This window comes from Oncorhynchus mykiss, chromosome 17 (assembly GCF_013265735.2).
Source record: "Oncorhynchus mykiss isolate Arlee chromosome 17, USDA_OmykA_1.1, whole genome shotgun sequence".
NCBI classification, from domain to species: Eukaryota; Metazoa; Chordata; class Actinopteri; order Salmoniformes; family Salmonidae; genus Oncorhynchus; species Oncorhynchus mykiss.
The window spans coordinates 53,013,880-53,034,869 of NC_048581.1; the positions used below are offsets into that span (position 1 = coordinate 53,013,880).

Below are 20,990 nucleotides of genomic sequence, written 5' to 3' on the forward strand. Positions count from 1 at the left end.
TGATGGGAAGATGGATGGAGCCAAATACAGGACCATTCTGGAAGAAAACCTGATGGAGTCTGCAAAAGACCTGAGACTGGGACGGAGATTTGTCTTCCAACAAGACAATGATCCAAAACATAAAGCAAAATCTACAATGGAATGGTTCAAAAATAAACATATCCAGGTGTTAGAATGGCCAAGTCAATGTCCAGACCTGAATCCAATCGAGAATCTGTGGAAAGAACTGAAAACTGCTGTTCACAAATGCTCTCCATCCAACCTCACTGAGCTCGAGCTGTTTTGCAAGGAGGAATGGGAAAAAATTTCAGTCTCTCGATGTGCAAAACTGATAGAGACATACCCCAAGCGACTTACAGCTGTAATCGCAGCTAAAGGTGGCGCTACAAAGTATTAACTTAAGGGGCTGAATAATTTTGCACGCCCAATTTTTCAGTTTTTGATTTGTTAAAATAGTTTGAAATATCCAATAAATGTCGTTCCACTTCATGATTGTGTCCCACTTGTTGTTGATTCTTCACAAAAAAATACAGTTTTATATCTTTATGTTTGAAGCCTGAAATGTGGCAAAAGGTTGCAAAGTTCAAGGGGGCCGAATACTTTCGCAAGGCACTGTATATATATAAGAAGTGGATAGAAGAGAGAGAGATAAAAGAAGAGGGGAGAGAGAGAGATGTAAGAAGAGGGGAGAGAGAGATATATATATAAGAAGAGGATAGAAGAGAGAGAGATAAAAGAAGAGGGGAGAGAGAGAGATAAAAGAAGAGGGGAGGGAGAGATATATATATAAGAAGATAGAATTGAGAGAGATAAAAGAAGAGGGGAGGGAGAGAGAGAGAGAGCGAGCCTTGCGGGGCTTGTTTTTCTTACAAATGAAGCAATGGTGACACCGACAAACAAACAGGTAAAAATAGAAGGCCTTGCTCGGAGCGGCGGACTGCTGGCTGTGTTCACATCATAGCAGTCCGAGCTGATGCTGGCAAGCGGTGTGTGTGTGTGTGTGTGTGTGTGTGTGTGTGTGTGTGTGTGTGTGTGTGTGTGTGTGTGTGTGTGTGTGTGTGTGTGTGTGTGTGGTTTTTATCTCTTTATCGGGACCTAAAATCCCAAAAAGGCCCCACAAGGATAGTAAAACATGGAATTTCCCACATCCCCATGAGGACAAAGGACAGTGGTGGAAAAAGTACAAGTGAAAGTCACCCATTAAAATACTTCTTGAGTAAAAGTCTAAAAGTATATGGTTTTAAATATACTTAAGTATCAAAAGTAAATGTAATTGGAAAAATATACTTTAGTATCAAAAGTAAAAGTAGAATCATTTCAAATTCATTATATTAAGCAAACCAGATGGCACAATTTTCTTGTTTTTAAATTTATGGATAGCCAGGGGCACACTCCAACACTCAGACATAGGGTGCGTTCGTAAATTCGCTCTGTCTATATACTCCGATTTCAGAGCCCTCTCGTCTGAGTGTGCCAGAGGGCAGAATAACAGATTAATTTATCAACACTCAACACTCCTTGAATACGGCCGGTGTCAGTAAACATCTGCAAAAAAGTGTAATTAAATTGTTGTCAGCAGCACAGTTACAGTCTGGATAACATGAAATTGAAAATAACCAACTCAGAGTAAAACGGTCAGAGTGAGGTGTTCCCTCATTTGTGTCTGGAAGTAGCTAGCAAGTTAGCCAATGATAGCTTCGGTGCTTGACTACTGTTGTCAGGTCAGAACGCTTGAATCAACCCTACTCCTTGGCCAGAGCATCCAGTGTGCGCTCTGAACGCTCCGAGAGCGATACGAATGAAAAATCTGACAACGCTCTGAATTCACGAATTCTCGGAGCGCCATATTGAATTGACGAACACACCTGTAATTTACAAACAAAGCATTTGTGTTTAGTGAATCCAACAGATCAGATGCAGTAGGGATGACCAGTACGGATGTGTGAATTGAAAAATGTTCCTGTCCTGCTAATCCTTCAAAATGTAACAAAGTACTTTTGGGTGTCAGAGAAAATGTATGGAGTAGAAAGTACATTATTTTCTTTAGGAATGTAGTGAAATAAAAATAAAAAGATGTCAAAAATATAAATGGTAAAGTAAAGTACAGATACACCAAAAAAACGACTTATGTAGTACTTTAAAGTATTTTTACTTAAGTACTTTACACCACTGCTATTTTAACCTTAAGGGCTAGGTTTAGGGTTACAATTAGAGTTAGGGTTCTAATTAGGGTTAAGGAAATGGGTTAGTGGTTAGGTTCATGGTTAGGGTTGTGTGTGTGTTTGTGTGCATGCGTTTGTATGCATGCGTGTGTGTGTTGCGTGCGTGGGTTGCAGGCAGGCAGCCTGAGGAGTAGCTCAATATTTTATTACTGTCTGACTGCTGACTCATCCAGCTGTTGGTTTCCTGAGGAGTTGCTTCAAACAGACTGAAATAACACATAAGCTTATAAAGACACTAGCCCCAGGCCTTAACACACAGGGCTCTGGCATAGTCCAACCAACCAGTCTCTGGGGTACTGGATGGAGGGATGGAAGGAGGAGGGATGGAAGAAGGAGGGATGGAAGAAGGAGGGATAGTGAGATGGAGGGGTATAGATAGATAGATAGATAGATAGATAGATAGATAGATAGATAGATAGATAGATAGATAGATAGATAGATAGATAGATAGATAGATAGATAGGTTGGAGCCATGGAGAGATGGAGGAATGGAGAGATGGATGGGTGGAGGAATAAAGAGATGGATGGAGAGACCCGTGGCTGTAGACTGGAGGAGGACAACACACATCTATAGACAGCCTCCTCATTCATCTTTTCCTTTTCATGAGGAGGCTTCCCAAGCCACAAGAGCCATAACTACTTATCTGGCTGCAATACAACCATATCACTTTGTTTACATGAGAAATTGAACATCATGACACATTTTCTGAGCGGTACAAGTTGGATAAAACAAGGCTTGGTTTTCAATGGCTGCAACAGTGAAACCAATAGAGGCATAAATACAGATTCAAAGGAAGTAGTACACACATTCAGAATCACTCAAGGGGAGCCACTATTACACTGATGGTAAGGCAAGCTGTCTATTCTATAACCATTGCCATTTCCTGTGTATGAAGGAATCCTTGAGCAGTACTATACATAACCTCAAGGTGGTGCTGTAGGCCATAGTATGGCTGGGTGGAAGTTTCACCATACAATTATTTCAGGTCTACAGGAGTGCATGTTTCACCGTGGCACGGTCCGTGATGATATCATTAGAATATGGAAAATATTAGTCACTTCTTGTATTCTATCCGTGCTGGCTTTTGCAGGCTTCCTGAGATATGAAACAGATAAGTGGGAGCAGCCATACAGGATGCTGTCAATTTGCCTAAGTTATTGTTTTTTTAGTTTTTTTTTAGGTGTGACGCCATTATGTCCAGCTGGTTTTATCAGACCAATGGAAATGCAGTTTAATGGAAAAGCACCATAGCAGGTAAATGTCGCAACTATTTTGTAAGCAAACTTTCTAAATCACTGGGAACATATGATGTATAATATATGAAATTGAGATGGGGTGTGAGGGGGGTGAGAGAGAGAGAGAGAGGCATGAAGGGAAAGAGAAGGGAAGGAGAAGGCATAGCGAGTAGAGGTGGGGAGGATGAAAAAGAGATGGTTAGGTTGAGAAACACACTGTGACTGATGCCTAATGGAAGTCCTCGGTTACTGCTTCGAGAGCTCGACACTACACATGTCATTCACCAGTTGAGGGCATTATGACCCTCATCACCACCATAATCATCATTCACCGTATAATCCGCAAGCCAGAAAAGAGGGCACAGACACACATCTCTCCACATTCAGAGCAGAGGAGAGGAGAGAAGAGAGGAAGAAAGGAGAGGAGGAGAGGAGTTAAACGCAGAGGAGAGCTCCCTCATACTAAACCCTGTGTTCAGAGTCGTCTTATGAGAGTGAGGAGAGAGAAAATGGGACAAATGGAGGAGAAAATGGCGATAGAAAGATGAGAGGAAGAGAAGGGAGAGAAAACAAGATAGAAATGAGGGAGAGTGTGAGGGAGGAGAGAGAAATGAGAGATACATTAATAATATAAAGAGAGAGAGAGAGAGAGAGAGAGAGAGAGAGAGAGAGAGAGAGAGAGAGAGAGAGAGAGAGAGAGAGACGTTTGTTGGTCCAGGACTTGTTCCACCCATCCCCTCAACTGACATAATTGCCACAAAAGCAATTTCACAACTTAATATGTATGGCTTTATTTTTAGTGTGCATATTAATGATGAATACTGCTGCAGCCCATTACAGCGCTAGCTCCCACTTCATCACAAGCGCACCTGATCAATTCTCTCACCGAGCCACACTCAAAACAAAGAGAGAGCCCACGTTTAAAGAGGCAGGAGCCTTTCTGGATGGACGGACTCAAGCGGTTTTAGCGGCGCCTCAACTCACAACGTTTGTGATGGAAAATAAAGAGAGAAAAAAAGAGAGAGAAAGGCAATACATAACTGAAAGTCTGTATGAGTGAGTGAGTATGAGTTAATACATGTATGGAAAGGGACTGAGTGACAGAGTGAGAGTCAGCGTAAGGTCAGATCAGATGTAGTGTGGTCCCTCCGGATGAGTCCGTAGTGCAGTGGGTGTCCGTCCCCAGGCTGTCAATCAGGCGTCTCTGACTCACTGACTGACTGACTAGAAGAGACTGTGTAGTGTGGTACCTCTGGATGCGTCCGTGGTGCCATCTGTACCCAGTCCCAGGTTGTCGGTCTGGTCCCTCTGCCAGGCATCTTTAACGGCAGACTTCAACACCTCCCGGTTGTCCAGGTCCTGAAGGGGTCTGTAGTTGTTTCTCAGGTATTCTACCGACTTCACATGGTCCTGCTGCTCCGTGGTGAAGATGGAGTAGAACGCCTCCAGCTAGACACAGAGAGAGAGGGAGCAAGAGAGAGAGATATAGTCTTCGGTAAGGCATGAGCAGGGGTGGTTGCGCGCGTGTGTTTATGTGTGTTTGCGTGTGTGTTGGGTGGAAGGGGTGTCCCTGAAGTAAAGGACATGAACGGGCTGCTGTTCCGCTCAACTGGCCCGAGGAGTGTGGAACATTTCAATGGGCTGAATTTGCTGACATGGATCGCTTTGACTGATTTCCTACAGAGTGCAGTAATGACTACACATTAAAGATCGGCTGGAATCATAGACACACAGAAAAATGAATTACAGATTCATAAGAGACCATCTGTGAATGCCATAAAACATCGCAGAACACAGTCAATACTTTCCATCCCCCTAACCAATACAGAACAAAGGATTTGTCCTCCTGCTGCAAGTTTATGGACATATCTTGTCCGGAGCTCTTCAAATATGTACTGTACACTCGAGGAAATAATATGTGGATATGTCAATACATGTGTGTATAACAAAGTGTTGGACATACAGTACAAAGACATTAAACAGCCCTGGTTTGGTGCGTAATAGTCAACCTGGTGTCAGAGGGGATTTAAAAGCCTGCACCACCCTGGGTGCAAGTTTTGGTTCTTGCCCTAGCACTACACAGCTGATTCAAATAATCAACCCATCGTCAAGATTAGATTATTTGAATCAGCTGTGTAGGGCAAAAAACTAAACGTGCACCCAGAGGGGGCCCGAGGACAGAGTTTGGGATAGCCTGCTATAGATAGTACAAGCCTATGGGAAAGAGTCGTTTGGGCTGCGACGGAGGTTACTGTATAGAGAAGGTTTTCAAGATGTTTGTGGGGTCTGTGCTTTATGGTAATTTGGCCAGGTTCCGGTGGATTTTTCTATGCGGGCCAAACTGAAATGCAACACTTCAGTGTAGATCTGATCATGGATGTGGTGGCATTTTGGGGAGGGGGGGAGCCCAAGAGCCATGCTTTCTTTGGAGGGGTGGATTGAGGATTTTGCTCAACGGAGAAGTATATATATTTTTTTAATCTTAAAATCAATGTTGTCACAGTTGCTTCTTGTTGAAGAGGCAGCTGCTAACGTTAGCTTGCTGTAGCTAGCTATTGTCTTCCTCCGTATCTGAATGAATTTGTGGCTATTTCTTTCGATCTGGCAAAATAAGAGAGCTAGATTTTGTTTGTGTAATGCCATATGTCGATAACATATCCTAAATCCTAGGCTACAGGCGATATGTTCCTCCACATTGTACAGTAGGCTACAGGCAATATGTTCCTCCACATTGTACAGTAGGCTACAGGCAATATGTTCCTCCACATTGTACAGTAGGCTACAGGCAATCTGTTCCTCCACATTGTACAGTAGGCTGCAGGCAATATGTTCCTCCACACTGTACAGTAGGCTACAGGCAATATGTTCCTCCACATTGTACAGTAGGCTACAGGCAATATGTTCCTCCACATTGTACATTCGTGGCCAAAAGTTTTGAGAATGACACAAATATTACTTTTCACAAAGTCTGCTGCTTCAGTGTCTTTAGATATTTTTGTCAGATGTTTCTATGGAATACTGAAGTATAATTAAAAGCATTTTATAAGTGTCAAGGGCTTTTATTGACAATTACATGAAGTTGATGCAAAGAGTCAATATTTGCAGTGTTGACCCTTCTTTTTCAACACCTCTGCAATCCGCCCTGGCATGCTGTCAATTAACTTCTGGGCCACACCCTGACTGATGGCAGCCCATTCCTGCATAATCAATGCTTGGAGTTCGTCAGAATTTGTGGGTTTTAGTTTGTTCACCTGCCTCTTGAGGATTGACCACAAGTTCTCAATGGGATTAAGGTCTGGGGAGTTTCCTGGCCATGGACCCAAAATATTGATGTTTTGTTCCCCGAGCCACTTAGTTATCACTTTTGCCTTATGGCAAGGTGCTCCATCATGCTGGAAAAGTCATTGTTCGTCACCAAACTGTTCCTGGATGGTTGGGAGAAGTTGCTCTCGAAGGATGTGTTGGTACCATTCTTTATTCATGGCTGTGTTCTTAGTCAACATTGTGAGAGCCCACTCCCTTGGCTGAGAAGCAACCCCACACATGAATGGTCCCAGGATGCTTTACCGCATGACAGAGGACTGATGGTAGCGCTCACCTTGTCTTCTCCGGACAAGCTTTTTGCCGGATGCCCCAAACAATCGGAAAGGGGATTCATCGGAGAAAATGACTTTACCCCAATCCTCAGCAGTCCAATCCCTGTACCTTTTGCAGAATATCAGTCTGTCCCTGATGTTTTTCCTGGAGAGAAGTGGCTTCTTTGCTGCCCTTCTTGACACCAGGTCATCCTCCAAAAGTATTTGCCTCACTGTGCGTGCAGATGCACTCACACCTGCCTGCTGCCATTCCTGAGCAAGCTCTGTACTGGTGGTGCCCTGATCCCGCAGCTGAATCAACTTTAGGAGACGGTCCTGGCGCTTGCTGGACTTTCGTGGGCGCCCTGAAGCCTTCTTCACAACAATTGAACCACTCTCCTTGAAGTTCTTGATGAGCCAATAAATGGTTGATTTAGGTGCAATCTTACTGGCAGCAATATCCTTGCCTGTGAAGCCCTTTTTGTGCAAAGCAATGATGACGGCACGTGTTTTCTTGCAGGTAACCATGGATGACAGAGGAAGAACAATGATTCCAAGCACCACCCTCCTTTTGAAGCTCCCAGTCTGTTATTCAAACTCAATCAGCATGACAGAGTGATCTCCAGCCTTGTCCTCGTCAACACTCACACCTGTGTTAACGAGAGAATCACTGACATGATGTCAGCTGGGTCTTTTGTGGCAGGGCTGAAATGCAATGGAAATGTTTTTTTTGTGATTCAGTTCATTTGCATGGCAAAGAGGGACTTATCAATTAATTGTAATTCATCTGATCACTCTTCATAACATTCTGGAGTATATGCAAATTGCCATCATACAAACTGAGGCAGCAGACTTTGTGAAAATTTATATTTGCATCATTCTCAAAACTTTTGGCCATGACTGTACAGTAGGCTACAGGCAATATGTTCATCCACATTGTACAGTAGGCTACAGGCAATATCTTCATCCACATTGTACAGTAGGCTACAGGCAATGTGTTCCTCCACCATATACCGTAGGCTCCAGGCAATATGTTCCTCCACCATGTACAGTAGGCTACAGGCGATATGTTCCTCCACATTGTACAGTAGGCTACAGGCAATATGTTCATCCACCATGTACAGTAGGCTACAGGCAATATGTTCCTCCACCATGTACAGTAGGCTACAGGCAATATGTTCATCCACCATGTACAGTAGGCTACAGGCGATATGTTCCTCCACATTGTACAGTAGGTTACAGGCAATAAGTTCCTCCACATTGTACAGTAGGCTACAAGCAATATGTTCCTCTACATTGTACAGTAGGCTACAGGCAATATGTTCATCCACCATGTACAGTAGGCTACAGGCAATATGTTCCTCCACCATGTACAGTAGGCTACAGGCAATATGTTCCTCCACATTGTACAGTAGGCTACAGGCAATATGTTCATCCACCATGTACAGTAGGCTACAGGCAATACGTTCCTCCACATTGTACAGTAGGTTACAGGCAATAAGTTCCTCCACCATGTACAGTAGGCTACAGGCAATAAGTTCCTCCACCATGTACAGTAGGCTACAGGCAATATGTTCCTCCACCATGTACAGTAGGTTACAGGCAATAAGTTCCTCCACCATGTACAGTAGGCTACAGGCAATAAGTTCCTCCACCATGTACAGTAGGCTACAGGCAATAAGTTCCTCCACCATGTACAGTAGGTTACAGGCAATAAGTTCCTCCACCATGTACAGTAGGTTACAGGCAATAAGTTCCTCCACCATGTACAGTAGGCTACAGGCAATAAGTTCCTCCACCATGTACAGTAGGTTACAGGCAATATGTTCCTCCACCATGTACAGTAGGCTACAGGCAATATGTTCATCCACCGTGTGAGTCATAAAAATTACAATATTGCAATCGGGGCTTTCCAGCAGTTTTCATATGTGGGGAGCATAAATTGTCCAATTGTAAACTAACAAAGAATTTTGAAAGTTACATAAATATCTGTTGCCATAAATATATGTTATTATAGTCCATTACCTGCTACCCGAACTATAATGTTTGATACACAGAGAAAGAGAAGGAGGAGGAGGAAGGGGAGAAGGGGAATAGGGGAGAAGTAGGTGGGTATATAGAAAGTGGGATGATAGTGTGTGTGTGTGTGTCTGTGCATGTGTAACTGACCTGTGAGTGGGAGAGGAAAACGGGTCTGGATAAGACGATCCACTCGACCACCTTGCTGCAGGGCGGGATGGTGAGAGAGCCTGTGTAGCGGTAGTAACTCCCCAAAGATGACGGTAGCAGATCCCTCAGGACGAAGGAACTCAGGAATGTCTCCTTCTCTGGAGGGTGGAGAGAGAACACATAAACACATATTTACACAGAGAAAGACACACTAACTCTGCATCCTTCTCTTGCACATCAACACAGAGAAACACATTCAAACACAGCCATACCCACAGCCAATATACAGTACACACTCAGCGACCCACACAATGTAAACAAAGTGCAGGCATAATTATTCCCACATAATTAAATAGAAAACATACATTATATTGTATCTTTACGCCTTTTTCAATCACCACATGTTTACAATATGGTGGATTTATTTACCCCACATGTCTAGTATTTCATTTTAAACGAGGTAGAAAGTTCTGTGTTTATCAACAGCTGACATACAGTACCAATCAAAGGTTTGGACACATCTACTCATTCCAGGGTTTTTCTGTATTTTGACTATTTTCTACATTGTAGATAGTGAAGACATCAAAAATATGAAATAACACATTCATTCTTCACCAAGGTCCGGAGGTCAACATGTGTAAAAAAATATATTTAAAAAATAGTTATCCATCCATCGCTTTTGGAATTTTCATGGTTGCCTGACTGTCTAGTTTTTTTTAGCAAGCTGGGTAGAGTGACGAGACTATAATTGTAGTAGGTCCATTATCAATTCTACACAGTTTCAATTTGAAATAGTCATTTGTGACCCGTTTTAAGAAGCTATGCCGCACATCACTACTTCACAGGTAAGGCATTTGACAGTAAACATTTTTTAATCAAAATGAGTTATTTGGCAGAAATGCTTTCTGGAACATAAAAAGGTGTATGCCATCTGGAATTGTTATTGCTTTCTGGAATAAAAAAAGGTGTATGTCATCTGGAATTGTTATTGCTTTCTGGAATGAAAAAAAGGTGTATGTCATCTGGAATTGTTATTGCTTTCTGGAATAAAAAAAAGGTGTATGTCATCTGGAATTGTTATTGCTTTCTGGAATAAAAAAAAAGGTGTATGCCATCTGGAATTGTTATTGCTTTCTGGAATAAAAAAAGGTGTATGCCATCTGGAATTGTTATTGCTTTCTGGAATAAAAAAAAAGGTGTATGTCATCTGGAATTGTTATTGCTTTCTGGAATAAAAAAAGGTGTATGTCATCTGGAATTGTTATTGCTTTCTGGAATAAAAAAAAAGGTGTATGCCATCTGGAATTGTTATTGCTTTCTGGAATAAAAAAAAGGTGTATGTCATCTGTAAATATAAATACAATTGTTAGACTAGTTGGTTGTGCCACAGAAAAAGCCAAGAACCTTCCCGCTAGCCATGATTGGCTGATATAATAGTTGGGCTGGACATGCCGTGAGATGACGTCGGATTGATCTGCCATGTAGCATGCTTCTGTCTATAACATGAGCTGCTCAGTATGTGTAGATAATTCTTGCTACCAAGGCTTTTTTGCTGCCCTAAATAAAACATATAAAACATCTGTCTACGGATTACATCTTCAAACTAAGGGCAACCATGGTATCCATGACAGAGAAGGAGAAGCGTTCATCTATGTATACAGGTAAGAGTCTAGATACATTTTCAGATATTATACATTTGTAATTTTGTCAAAGTCATTTTCATTGTAAGTTAAAACGTACTGTTAGCTAACTAGCAAACGTCAGCTGGCTGTCTCGATCGCAGTGTCTGATCTCTGTAGTAATTTTATTAGTATCTCAGAAAGCTATTTGCATTGATAGTTATAGCCTAATGTTAGCTAAATAGCTAACATTGAACCTAGTTGGTTAGCTTTAGCTACCTGCAGATTCTAGCTATGACAATCAGTTTGTATTGCTAGTAATGTGGGTTGGCATTATGGTTCATTGTTTAGCTCACTCATGGCCATGGCCTCACATGTGAATCATTAGAGATGGGTGGGGCTAAACTTTAGAGGGCGTGAACGATGCTGAATGGGTGTAGACAAAGACGAGCTCTCCAGTAAGTGTACCAAAACATTCAACAGCCATTTTCTCAAAATTGAGGTTCAAAGCGGAATTATTTTCCATTATTCCTAAACTGCAGTGCATGGTATACAATTTTCTAGCTCTGAGTCCCTACTTTTTTCCAATGTCAAAATAAAAATAAAAACATTTAAAATGTTGCTACATAAGTCCGAATCAAGGTGGTGGGTCCCATTTAAATGTCGATTGAGATGGGTTTTTTTCTGGGGAAAAACTATTTGTGCCAGATTGAATTGGCTTGTTTGACACATTTGATGTATGGGAAGTAAGGTAGCTACGATCTGGAGACAATCTGGCATAGTAAAGTGGAGGCTGACGACAATCGGGGGTAGTAAAGTGGGAGCTAGAGACAATCTGTCTCAAACCTGCTGATGGATGGATGGCTGAGGCTAATAAGCTAGCGGAAACCCTGCCACCGCCACCCCGCTAGAAGAGAAGACATTAATTGTGCATCCCAAATGGCACCCTATCACCTATGTATTGCACTCCTTTTGACCAGAGCCCTATGGGCCATGGTCAATAGGGCTGGGGTCAAAAGTAGTGCACAACGTATTGAATAGCGTGCCATTTGGGACGCATCCTAATTACCCAGCCAGAGGGCCAGGAGCCTCCCTTGGACCATCAAAACAACACCACAACCGAGGCTGACCGGACCCAGCCCTTCCTCCAACAAGGAGGGCCTCTAGATTCAACACAAGTCTGAATGCTCAACACCGAGGGCGGTTTACCGGATCCCTATTCCTGATCTAAAAACACTTTAATTGGAGATTCTCTACTGAGCATGCTTTTAAATCCTAGGAGAAGGCTTGATCTGTGTTCAGGAGACCATGTGTAGTGACTTGATTGGCCTACCTCACAGAGTAACCACTTTAGACATCTAAATCAAGCGATACCACCTGCATGCTAGCCCCATTTTTGCCCTGTTCCAGCCATGGCAAATCATCCAGTATAGGGAGTCAGTGTAATGAATGGGAGAGAGACCCAGAGAAGCACGAAGGATAGAGTTGTGTGAGATTAATCAGCATGAGTAAAGAGGTCTGCATTTTACGGCTATATGCTCACAGTTTATTCCGTTCCTCCATTAACACGTCTTCTCTTCGTCTCTGAGTTGACCCACATAAAGAGAACCACGTCAGTAGCACATTGTTAAACCAGCCGTATGTGTTGGTACACACGAAGCGTGCAGGCACACACACACAGCTGCATGGCTCAATAGAGCCGTGTGTGTGTGTGTGTGTGCGTGTGTGTGTGTGCGTGTGTGTGTGTGTGTGTGTGTGTGTGTGTGTATGCAGATAGACCAAAGTATTATGGACACATGCTAAAGCACATTTAAATGGGCAGGTGGAGACACGACATAACGCATGTTTGTAGAGACACCAGCTTCCAACCACACTCCGCTCGCAGCTCACACCAACTCTGATTTCATACAACATGCACTGCAGCTAGGCACATCTGTCTCCCCCTAGCATTAAAGATTAATGGTGCAAGCAAGCGTGCATCTGATGTTGCCGCTGTGTAAGTTCTCTCTGTCTGTGTGTGTGTATGTGAGCAAGCGATGGAGCGTTGACTAATTGAGGCTTAGATGCAATTAACTGTTCCGTCTCATCTTTGTGGCGCTACACAGAGAAGCAGGGAGCGGTGGTAGCTCACTGTGCTGCCTTCATCTTGATGCAAGACCGGGCTCAGAGCTTGTGGTCATACTAATTTGAGAATAAAAAGGAACACCAAGGTTAAGTATCTTCAAAAGCCTGAACAAACCAATGGATGACCAGACGAGAGGCACGGAATCTCTAAGTCTGGGAGACATGTGAGGTCTGAAGCAATCACTTCGCATTAACCTCACAAACAACTATGTCCTTGGGAAATAATTTCTCTGTCTCTTTTTTTTTGTTGTGTATGTTTCCTGTCGACATTCACTTGATGCTCTTGTACGTGACTGAAAGCCCTCTTTGGTGAAAGTGATGACGCCTTTGTCCTCTGGCAATCCGTTAGTGTGTCTGTATATCAATGTTTCCGTGTGAAGACTGAGAACCTGGTGCTCTACTGATGCTCTGTAGTTTAAAGGCTAAGTGAGAAGTGCTATAGAACTACGGCTGCCGAACAACATCACAGTGAGATGGCATCAGACTGCTGAGAGCAAGAGCGAGATTGAGTGTGTGTGTGCGAGTGTGAGTGGGACAGTAGTAGTGTGAGTGCCAGGGGTTTACTCACCGTGGTGTACGACCCGTTTCAGTCCCTGGATGATGGGCTCTACGGCTGGATTGTCTCGCCGCCCCACCTGACGACACCGAACAAGAGACAGGCTCTTTTACAAGACAGCCCAGAACAGCAGTTACAGTACCCACACTCAGTTCAGCGTGCTCCTAATTTATTACCAATATTCCCAGTGTCCTATTTACGCTTAGAGGGGGGGATAAAACGGTGTTGGGACTCCTCCCTAACCCAGGTCAGTTCAATGAGAGTAAAAGTATCTGAGTGTAAATGAGAGTAAATGTAGCTAAGCATTGAATGTGGAAAATAATATGAACCCCCTTAGCGACCATTCACACAGCCTTCGGGAACCAAAAGCAGCTCCTCCTCATCGATTAAAGATGGTAAACTGGTGTGTGTGTGTGTGTCCTGCTCTGTAAAATGCAATTCAGCAGGATAAATGTGTGCGCGTGCTGATGCTAATTGCTGTAAGCGATAGGCTGTCAGAAACACAGTGGTAGCATTTAGGTCTTCATACACACAAGGTCCATCACTGTCTATCCACAGACCTACATAGGAACACCTGTGTCCCCATTTCAACCTGCCTGCTTCTCTGATCGGAGAGAGAAACGACCCTGGCCTAGCCACTCTGTGTGGCTCTGAGTGCTTCAGTAGAGTGCTTCCTAAGTAATAGACCGCATCGCCATAGTAGAACTAGAAATAGAACATCTGATAGACAGAGCGGAGTGAACCTTGATCTAGTCAGTGATTACCGTGGGTGTAAGCTGGAGAGTGATGAGCTGGAGTGTTGGTGCTGGGTTAAGCGCACACGTGCAAACAAACAGGGAAAGAAAGTGGAGCTCTCCTCCTTGAGGGTGCTCGGTTGAAGCGTCATCATTTGAGGTTTCATTTAATTGCAGAAATAAAATGTTGTTGGTCCCATGTTTCATGAGCTGAAATAAAATATCCCAGAAATGTTCATCCCTGTTAGTGAGCATTTCTCCTTTGCCAAGATAATCCATCTACCTGACGTGTGGCATATCAAAAAAGTTGATTTAACAGCATGATCATTACACAGGTGCACCTTGTGCAAGGGACAATAAAAGGCCATTCTAAAATGTGCAGTCTTGTCGCAACACAATGCCACAGATATCTCAAGTGGAGGGAGTGTGCAATTTTGGCATTCTGAGTGCAGGAATGTCCACCAGAGCTGTTGCCAGAGAATTGACTGTTCATTTCTCTACCATAAGCCACCTCTCCAACATCATTTTAGAGAATGTGTAACCATGCAGACCATGTGTAACCACGCCAGCCCAGGACCTCCACCTCCGGGTTCTTCACCTGCGGGATCAGGTTGTGCCTAATGGTGGTGGTGGGGTTATGGTATGGAAAGGCATAAGCTACGGACAACAAACACAATTACATTGTGTCGATGGCAATTTGAATGCAGATACCGTGACGAGTTCCTGACGGCCATTGTCGGGCCAACAGATGCATATCTGTATTCCCAGTCATGAGAAATCCATAGATTAGGGCCTAATACATTTATTTAAATGACAGATTTTTTTATATGAACTGTAACTCAGTCAAATCTTTGAAATTGTTGCATGTTGCGTTTATATTTTTGTTCAGTATAGAATACCACTAAATGCCCAATAGTTTTTTTTTTTTTAACAAACCAGGTACTAAGATACTTTTCCATTAGGGAACGAGAAATATTCCTTGATGTTTACAACTGAAAATCAACTGGAGGCCATTTACTATCCTTCAGAAATATTCCTGGAGTGTGAGGCTGGCTGTGCTAGTCTTTAGGGAAGCCTGCGGTACGGTAAGTTAGAACAAAGTGGTGGCTTAAGGGGATAGCGGAAGAGGAACCCCTTGCTCTCTGACTCTGTCTGTAGTTGTCTTTCACCGTAATGTCTCCCTGGAGACATCTGTCTGTCTGTCGGACTGCCTGCCTGCCTGTCTGTGGCACTGACAGAGAGTCACAGCTCTCAGGAGACGGACAATGTGTGTGTGCGAATGAGTGAGAGAGACACAAAGAAACAGAGAGCGAGACAGAGAAACAGAGAGAGACAGAGAGACCGTTATCTATAAAAGGGATATGGGAAGTTGGAAGGAAAGAGACGACAAATAATAAAGATATCATGTGCCTAAAGAGAGCCAGCAGCTTTCAAATCAGTGTACTGTTGTTCATATCTCCTAATAAGCACTGTATTCCAGGCCTCTGCCCGTTTCATTGTGTTTGGGAACAACTGAGACCAAGAGAACTCTTCAAACAACAACACAGCCCAAAGTCAGTATTACAGTACCTCAAAAAACACAGCCATCGCAGCAATGATGCGCTTCTCCTTGATGGCCGCACTGAGACTGTCAAAGTCATCTGAGTTGTACAGGTATATCTGCATCTGTGAGCGGAGGGGGAGAGAGAGAGGGGAGAAAGAGAGAGCAGACAGAACGTTAGAGGTGTACACACAGCCAGAGTCTTAACTGTCTCTTGAGTGACTCTGGCATGTCAGAAGAAATCACAACACATATTTCCTCTCAGCAGGATGTTTTGCAAATAAAGAGTACGGATTTCGATGGTTATATATATAAGTATTTGTTGAAAATGACTATTTCTCCTCATTTCCCTCCTCTTCTCTGTCATTCGTTCTCTCACACAAACCAACTGTAATTCACACATCTCAGCCTTAAACTGTAATACTGTATGCCACTGTACTTATAGTAACATAATCTCCCATCCCAGTGCTGTATCATAATCTCCCATCCCAGTGCTGTATCCTACTGTTCTTACAGTAACATAATCTCCCATCCCAGTGCTGTATCCTACTGTTCTTACAGTAACATAATCTCCCATCCCAGTGCTGTATCCTATTGTTCTTACAGTAACATGGTGAGCAGGGATCCACAGTGGGATTATACTCTTCTCATGCACTAAGATCCATGCTCTAATGCTTTTAATCACAGCTCCCATATGTGTCTACTCTGAGGCAAAAACATGTAGGCCTATGTGTGTGCGTGGTGTATGTACCACAACGCTGGGAGAGAACAGCACCATTAAAAAAGTTATAGGCAAGATATAATCAAAACTCAACCAAAGTTTTGAAAACAAACAAACTCCTCACTCAAACTGAATATAAAAGATACCCTCTCATCAAACGGCTGTGGCCGCCGTGTCCTGATCTCACCCTGTTTGTTTGTATCATGACTCCCAACTCCCGTCTGTTGCTCCCTCCCTCCCTAGGCTCTCTAGAGTCTTTAATCATATGAGTAGGCACTGAGCAATGTTCAGGGTTCTAGATGAACTTGTGGCACTGGTGCGCCCAACTTTTTCAGTTGATGTTACCAGCACATGATTTGGTTGCACCAATTTTTTGCCAGTGCGCACCTATAATGACATAACCAATCGACCTACATAGCGGTAATCATTTATTTGAATCGTAAATCTCTATTGATAAACTGGGTAAATCAAGATGTAGCCTATGCCTATTCACAATACAGGTGAATGTACAGTATATGCAATAGGAGTGTGTGCATGCTTTGAGTTGTGGCTGATTTCATGGGGCTACAGATGAAAAACAATCGGTTTCCCTTCGATCTGGGACTTATTTTATTGTACTGATCCATAAAATTTGCATAGGAGGAGCAATCTCTTCTTTTATAAAAGTGTGCTCTGTCTCTGATGATGTCATTCACAGACACACAGTGAAGGAGACAGAAGAGAATGAATAACGTTTTGGGCAATGACCATGGTTTTTGGTGACAATCAGCTTTGAAATCAGCATACGGTATTTAGCCTTATGGTTTGCACAAACAAAATACTAGGGTAGTGAATTTATGTTAGCTTCAGCTGTAAGCAAGGAAAGTTAGCCTACAAAGCTGGAAGCTACCGGTATCTTCTTTAATTATAAATTGTTCTAGCCTGTAATGGACATTGTTTTATGAACAGTCATTAAGATGCAACATTTCTACATGCCTTGTTGCATTATTAAAGTGCATTAACTTCTGTGCAGCACGAGTGGGGAGCTAACATGATGCAGCCCACACTTCCAATGATAGGCAGTGGTTCCTCAGGACAGGCTAAATTCGGCAATGAGTCAGTGGCGCAGGCAAGGAGCAGGCGGGCGCGCTATACAGGGACATCGGCTGCGCTGACAGACAGACTTGATCCTCTCTCAATCAGTAGATGACGTGAGACACATTTTTTCATGGTCTAGTATCGAAAAAGGAACAAGGTTTTGGAAAACCAAAATCAAATCAAATCAAATTGTATTGGTCACATACACATGGTTAGAAGACGTTCGTGCGAGTGTAGCGAAATGCTTGTGCTTCTCGTTCCAAGAGCGTCGTAATATCTAACAAGTAATCTAACAAATTCACAATGACTACCTTATACACACAAATGCAAAGGGATGAATAAGAGCATGTACATATAAATATATGGATGAGCGATGGCAGTGCGGCATAGGCAAGATGCAGTAGATGGTAGAATGACAGTATACAGTATACAGTTGAGGTCGGAGGTTTACATACACTTAGGTTGGAGTCATTAAACTATCAACCACTCCACAAATTTCTTGTTAACAAACTATAGTTTTGACAAGTTGTTTAGGACATCTACCTTGTGCATGACACAATAAATTGTTCCAACAATTGTTTACAGACAGATGATTTCACTTATAATTCACTGTATCACAATTCCAGTGGGTCAGAAGATTACATACACTACGTTGACTATGCCTTTAAACAGCTTGGAAAATTCCAGAAAATTATGTCATGGCTTTAGAAGCTTCTGATAGGCTAATTGACATCATTTGAGTAAATTGCAGGTGTACCTGTGGGTGTATTTCAAGGCCTACCTTCAAACTCAGTGCTTATTTGCTTCACATCATGGGGAAAATCAAAGGAAAACAGCCAAGCCCCCAGAAAAAAAAATGTAGACCTCCACAAGTCTGGTTCTTCCTTGGGAGCAATTTCCAAACGCCTGAAGGTACCACGTTCATCTGTACAAACAATAGTATGCAAGTATAAACACCATGGGACCATGCAGCCGTCATACCACTCCGGACTGAGACGTGTTCTGTCTCCTAGAGATGAACATACTTTGGTGCAAAAAGTGCAAATCAATCCCAGAACAACAGCAAAGGACCTTGTGAAGATACTTTTGTACCTGTTTCCTCCAGAACCTATAACCAAAGTAAAACAAGTCGAATATCGACATAACCTGAAAGGCCGCTCAGCAAGGAAGAAGCCACTGTTCCAAAACGGCCATTAAAAAAGCCAGACTACGGTTTGCAACTGCACATGGGGACAAAGATCGTACTTTTTGGAGAAATGTCCTCTGGTCTGATGAAACAAAAATAGAACTGTTTGGCCATACTGACCATCGTCATGTTTGGAGGAAAAAGGGGGAGGCTTGCAAGCCAAAGAACACCATCCCACGGGGGTGGCAGCATCATGTTGTGGGGGGGCTTTGATGCAGTAGGGACTGGTGCACTTCACAAAATAGATGGCAGCATGAGGGATTAAAATTAAGTGGATATATTGAAGAAAAATCTCAAGACATCAGTCAGGAAGTTAAAGTTGGTCAAATAAGGGTCTTCCAAATGGACAATGACCCCAAGCATACTTCCAAACTTGTGGCAAAATGGCTTAAGGGCAACAAAGTCAAGGTATTGAAGTGGCCTTCACAAAGCCCTGCCCTAAATCCTATAGAAAATATGTGGGCAGAACTGAAAAAGCATGTGCGAGCAAGGATGCCTACAAACCTGACTCAGTGACACCAGCTCTGTCAGGGGGAATAGGCCAAAATTCACCCAACTTATTGTGGGAAGCTTGTGGAAGGCTACCCGAAACTATTGACCCAAGTTAAACAATTTAAAGGCAATGCTACCAAATATTAATTGAGTGTATGTAAACTTCTGACCCAGAAATAAAAGCTAAAATAAATTATTCTCTCTACTATTATTCTGACATTTCACATTCTTAAAATAAAGTGGTGATCCTAACGGACCCAAGACAGGGAATTTTTTACTAGGATTAAGTGTCAGCAATTGTGAAAAACTGAGTTTAAATGTTTTTGGCTAAGGTGTATGTAAACGTCTGACTTCAACTGTATATGTATATTAATGTATATGGTATTAATTAAAGTGACTAGTGAACCCTTTAAATATATTAAAGTGGCCAGAGATTTGAGTCTGTATGTTGGCAGCAGCCACTCTATGTTAGTGATGGCTGTTCATCAGTCTGATGGCCTTGAGATAGAAGCTGTTTTTCAGTCTCTCTTTCCCAGCTTTGATGCACTTGTACTGACCTCGCCTTCTGGATGATAGCGGGGTGAACATGCAGTGGCTCGGGTGGTTGTTTTCCTTGATGACCTTTTTGGCCTTTCTGTGACATCGGGTGCTGTAGGTGTCCTGGAGGGCAGGTAGTTTGCCCCCGCACAACCCTCTGGAGAGCCTTGCGGTTGCGGGCGAAGCAGTTGACGCATCAGGCGGTGATACAGCCCGACAGGATGCTCTTTATTGTGCATCTGTAAAATTTTGTGAGTGTTTTAGGTGACAAGGCAAATTTCTTCAGCCTCCTGAGGTTTAAGAGGCGCAGTTGCGCCTTCTTCACCACACTGTCTGTATGAATGGACAATTTCAGTTTGTCTGTGATGTGTTCGCCGAGGAACTTAAAACTTCCCACCTTCTCCACTACTGTCCTATCAATGTGGATGGGGGGATGCTCCCTCTGCTGTTTCCTGAAGTCCACAATCATCTCCTTTGTTTTGTTGATGTTGAGTGAAAGGTTAACTTCCTGACACCTCACTCCGATGGCCCTCACCTCCTCCCTGTAGGCCATCTCGTCGTTGTTGGTAATCAAGCCTACCACTGTAGTGTCGTCTGCAAACTTGATGACTGAGTTGGAGGCGTGCATGGCCACGCAGTCATGGGTGAACAAGGAGTACAGGGGAGGGCTGAGAATGCACCCTTGTGGGGCCCTAGTGTTGAGGATCAGCAGGGTGGAGATGTTGTTTCCTACCCTCACCACCTGAGGGCGGCCCGTCAGAAAGTCCAGGACCCAGTTGCACAGGACGAGGTTGAGACCCAGGGTCTTGAGCTTAATGATGAGTTTGGAGGGTACTATGGTGTGAACAGCATTCTTACATCGGTATTCATCTTGTCCAAATGGGATAGGGCAATGTGATGGCGATTGCGTCGTCTGTGGACCTATTCGGGCAGTAAGCAAATTGAAGTGGGTCTAAGGTCTCAGGTAGGGTGGAAGTGATATAATCCTTGACTAGTCTCTCAAATCACTTCATGATGACAGAAGTGAGTACTGCGGGGCGATAGTCATTTAGTTCAGTTACCTTAGTTTTCTTGGGAACAGGAATGGTGGCCATCTTGAAGCATGTAGACACAGCAGACTGGGATAGCGATTGATTGAATATCCGTAAACACACCAACCAGCTGGTCTGCGCTTGTTCTGAGGACGCGGCAAGGGATGCCAT

At 43.2% G+C, this 20,990-nt stretch overlaps 1 protein-coding gene across 1 annotated transcript in view; it reads right to left on the reverse strand.

Annotated features, from left to right (window-relative positions):
• LOC110494079 (receptor-type tyrosine-protein phosphatase gamma) overlaps window positions 1-20,990 on the reverse strand; it is a 272,591-nt gene that overhangs the window by 38,733 nt on the left and 212,868 nt on the right. Inside the window, exons 5-8 of the mRNA XM_036950121.1 lie at window positions 15,805-15,900; window positions 13,514-13,580; window positions 9,203-9,360; window positions 4,709-4,907 (exon numbers count right to left, since the gene is read on the reverse strand). Coding sequence (XP_036806016.1) covers window positions 4,709-4,907; window positions 9,203-9,360; window positions 13,514-13,580; window positions 15,805-15,900 — 520 coding nt within the window. The remainder of the gene's footprint in view (window positions 1-4,708; window positions 4,908-9,202; window positions 9,361-13,513; window positions 13,581-15,804; window positions 15,901-20,990) is intronic.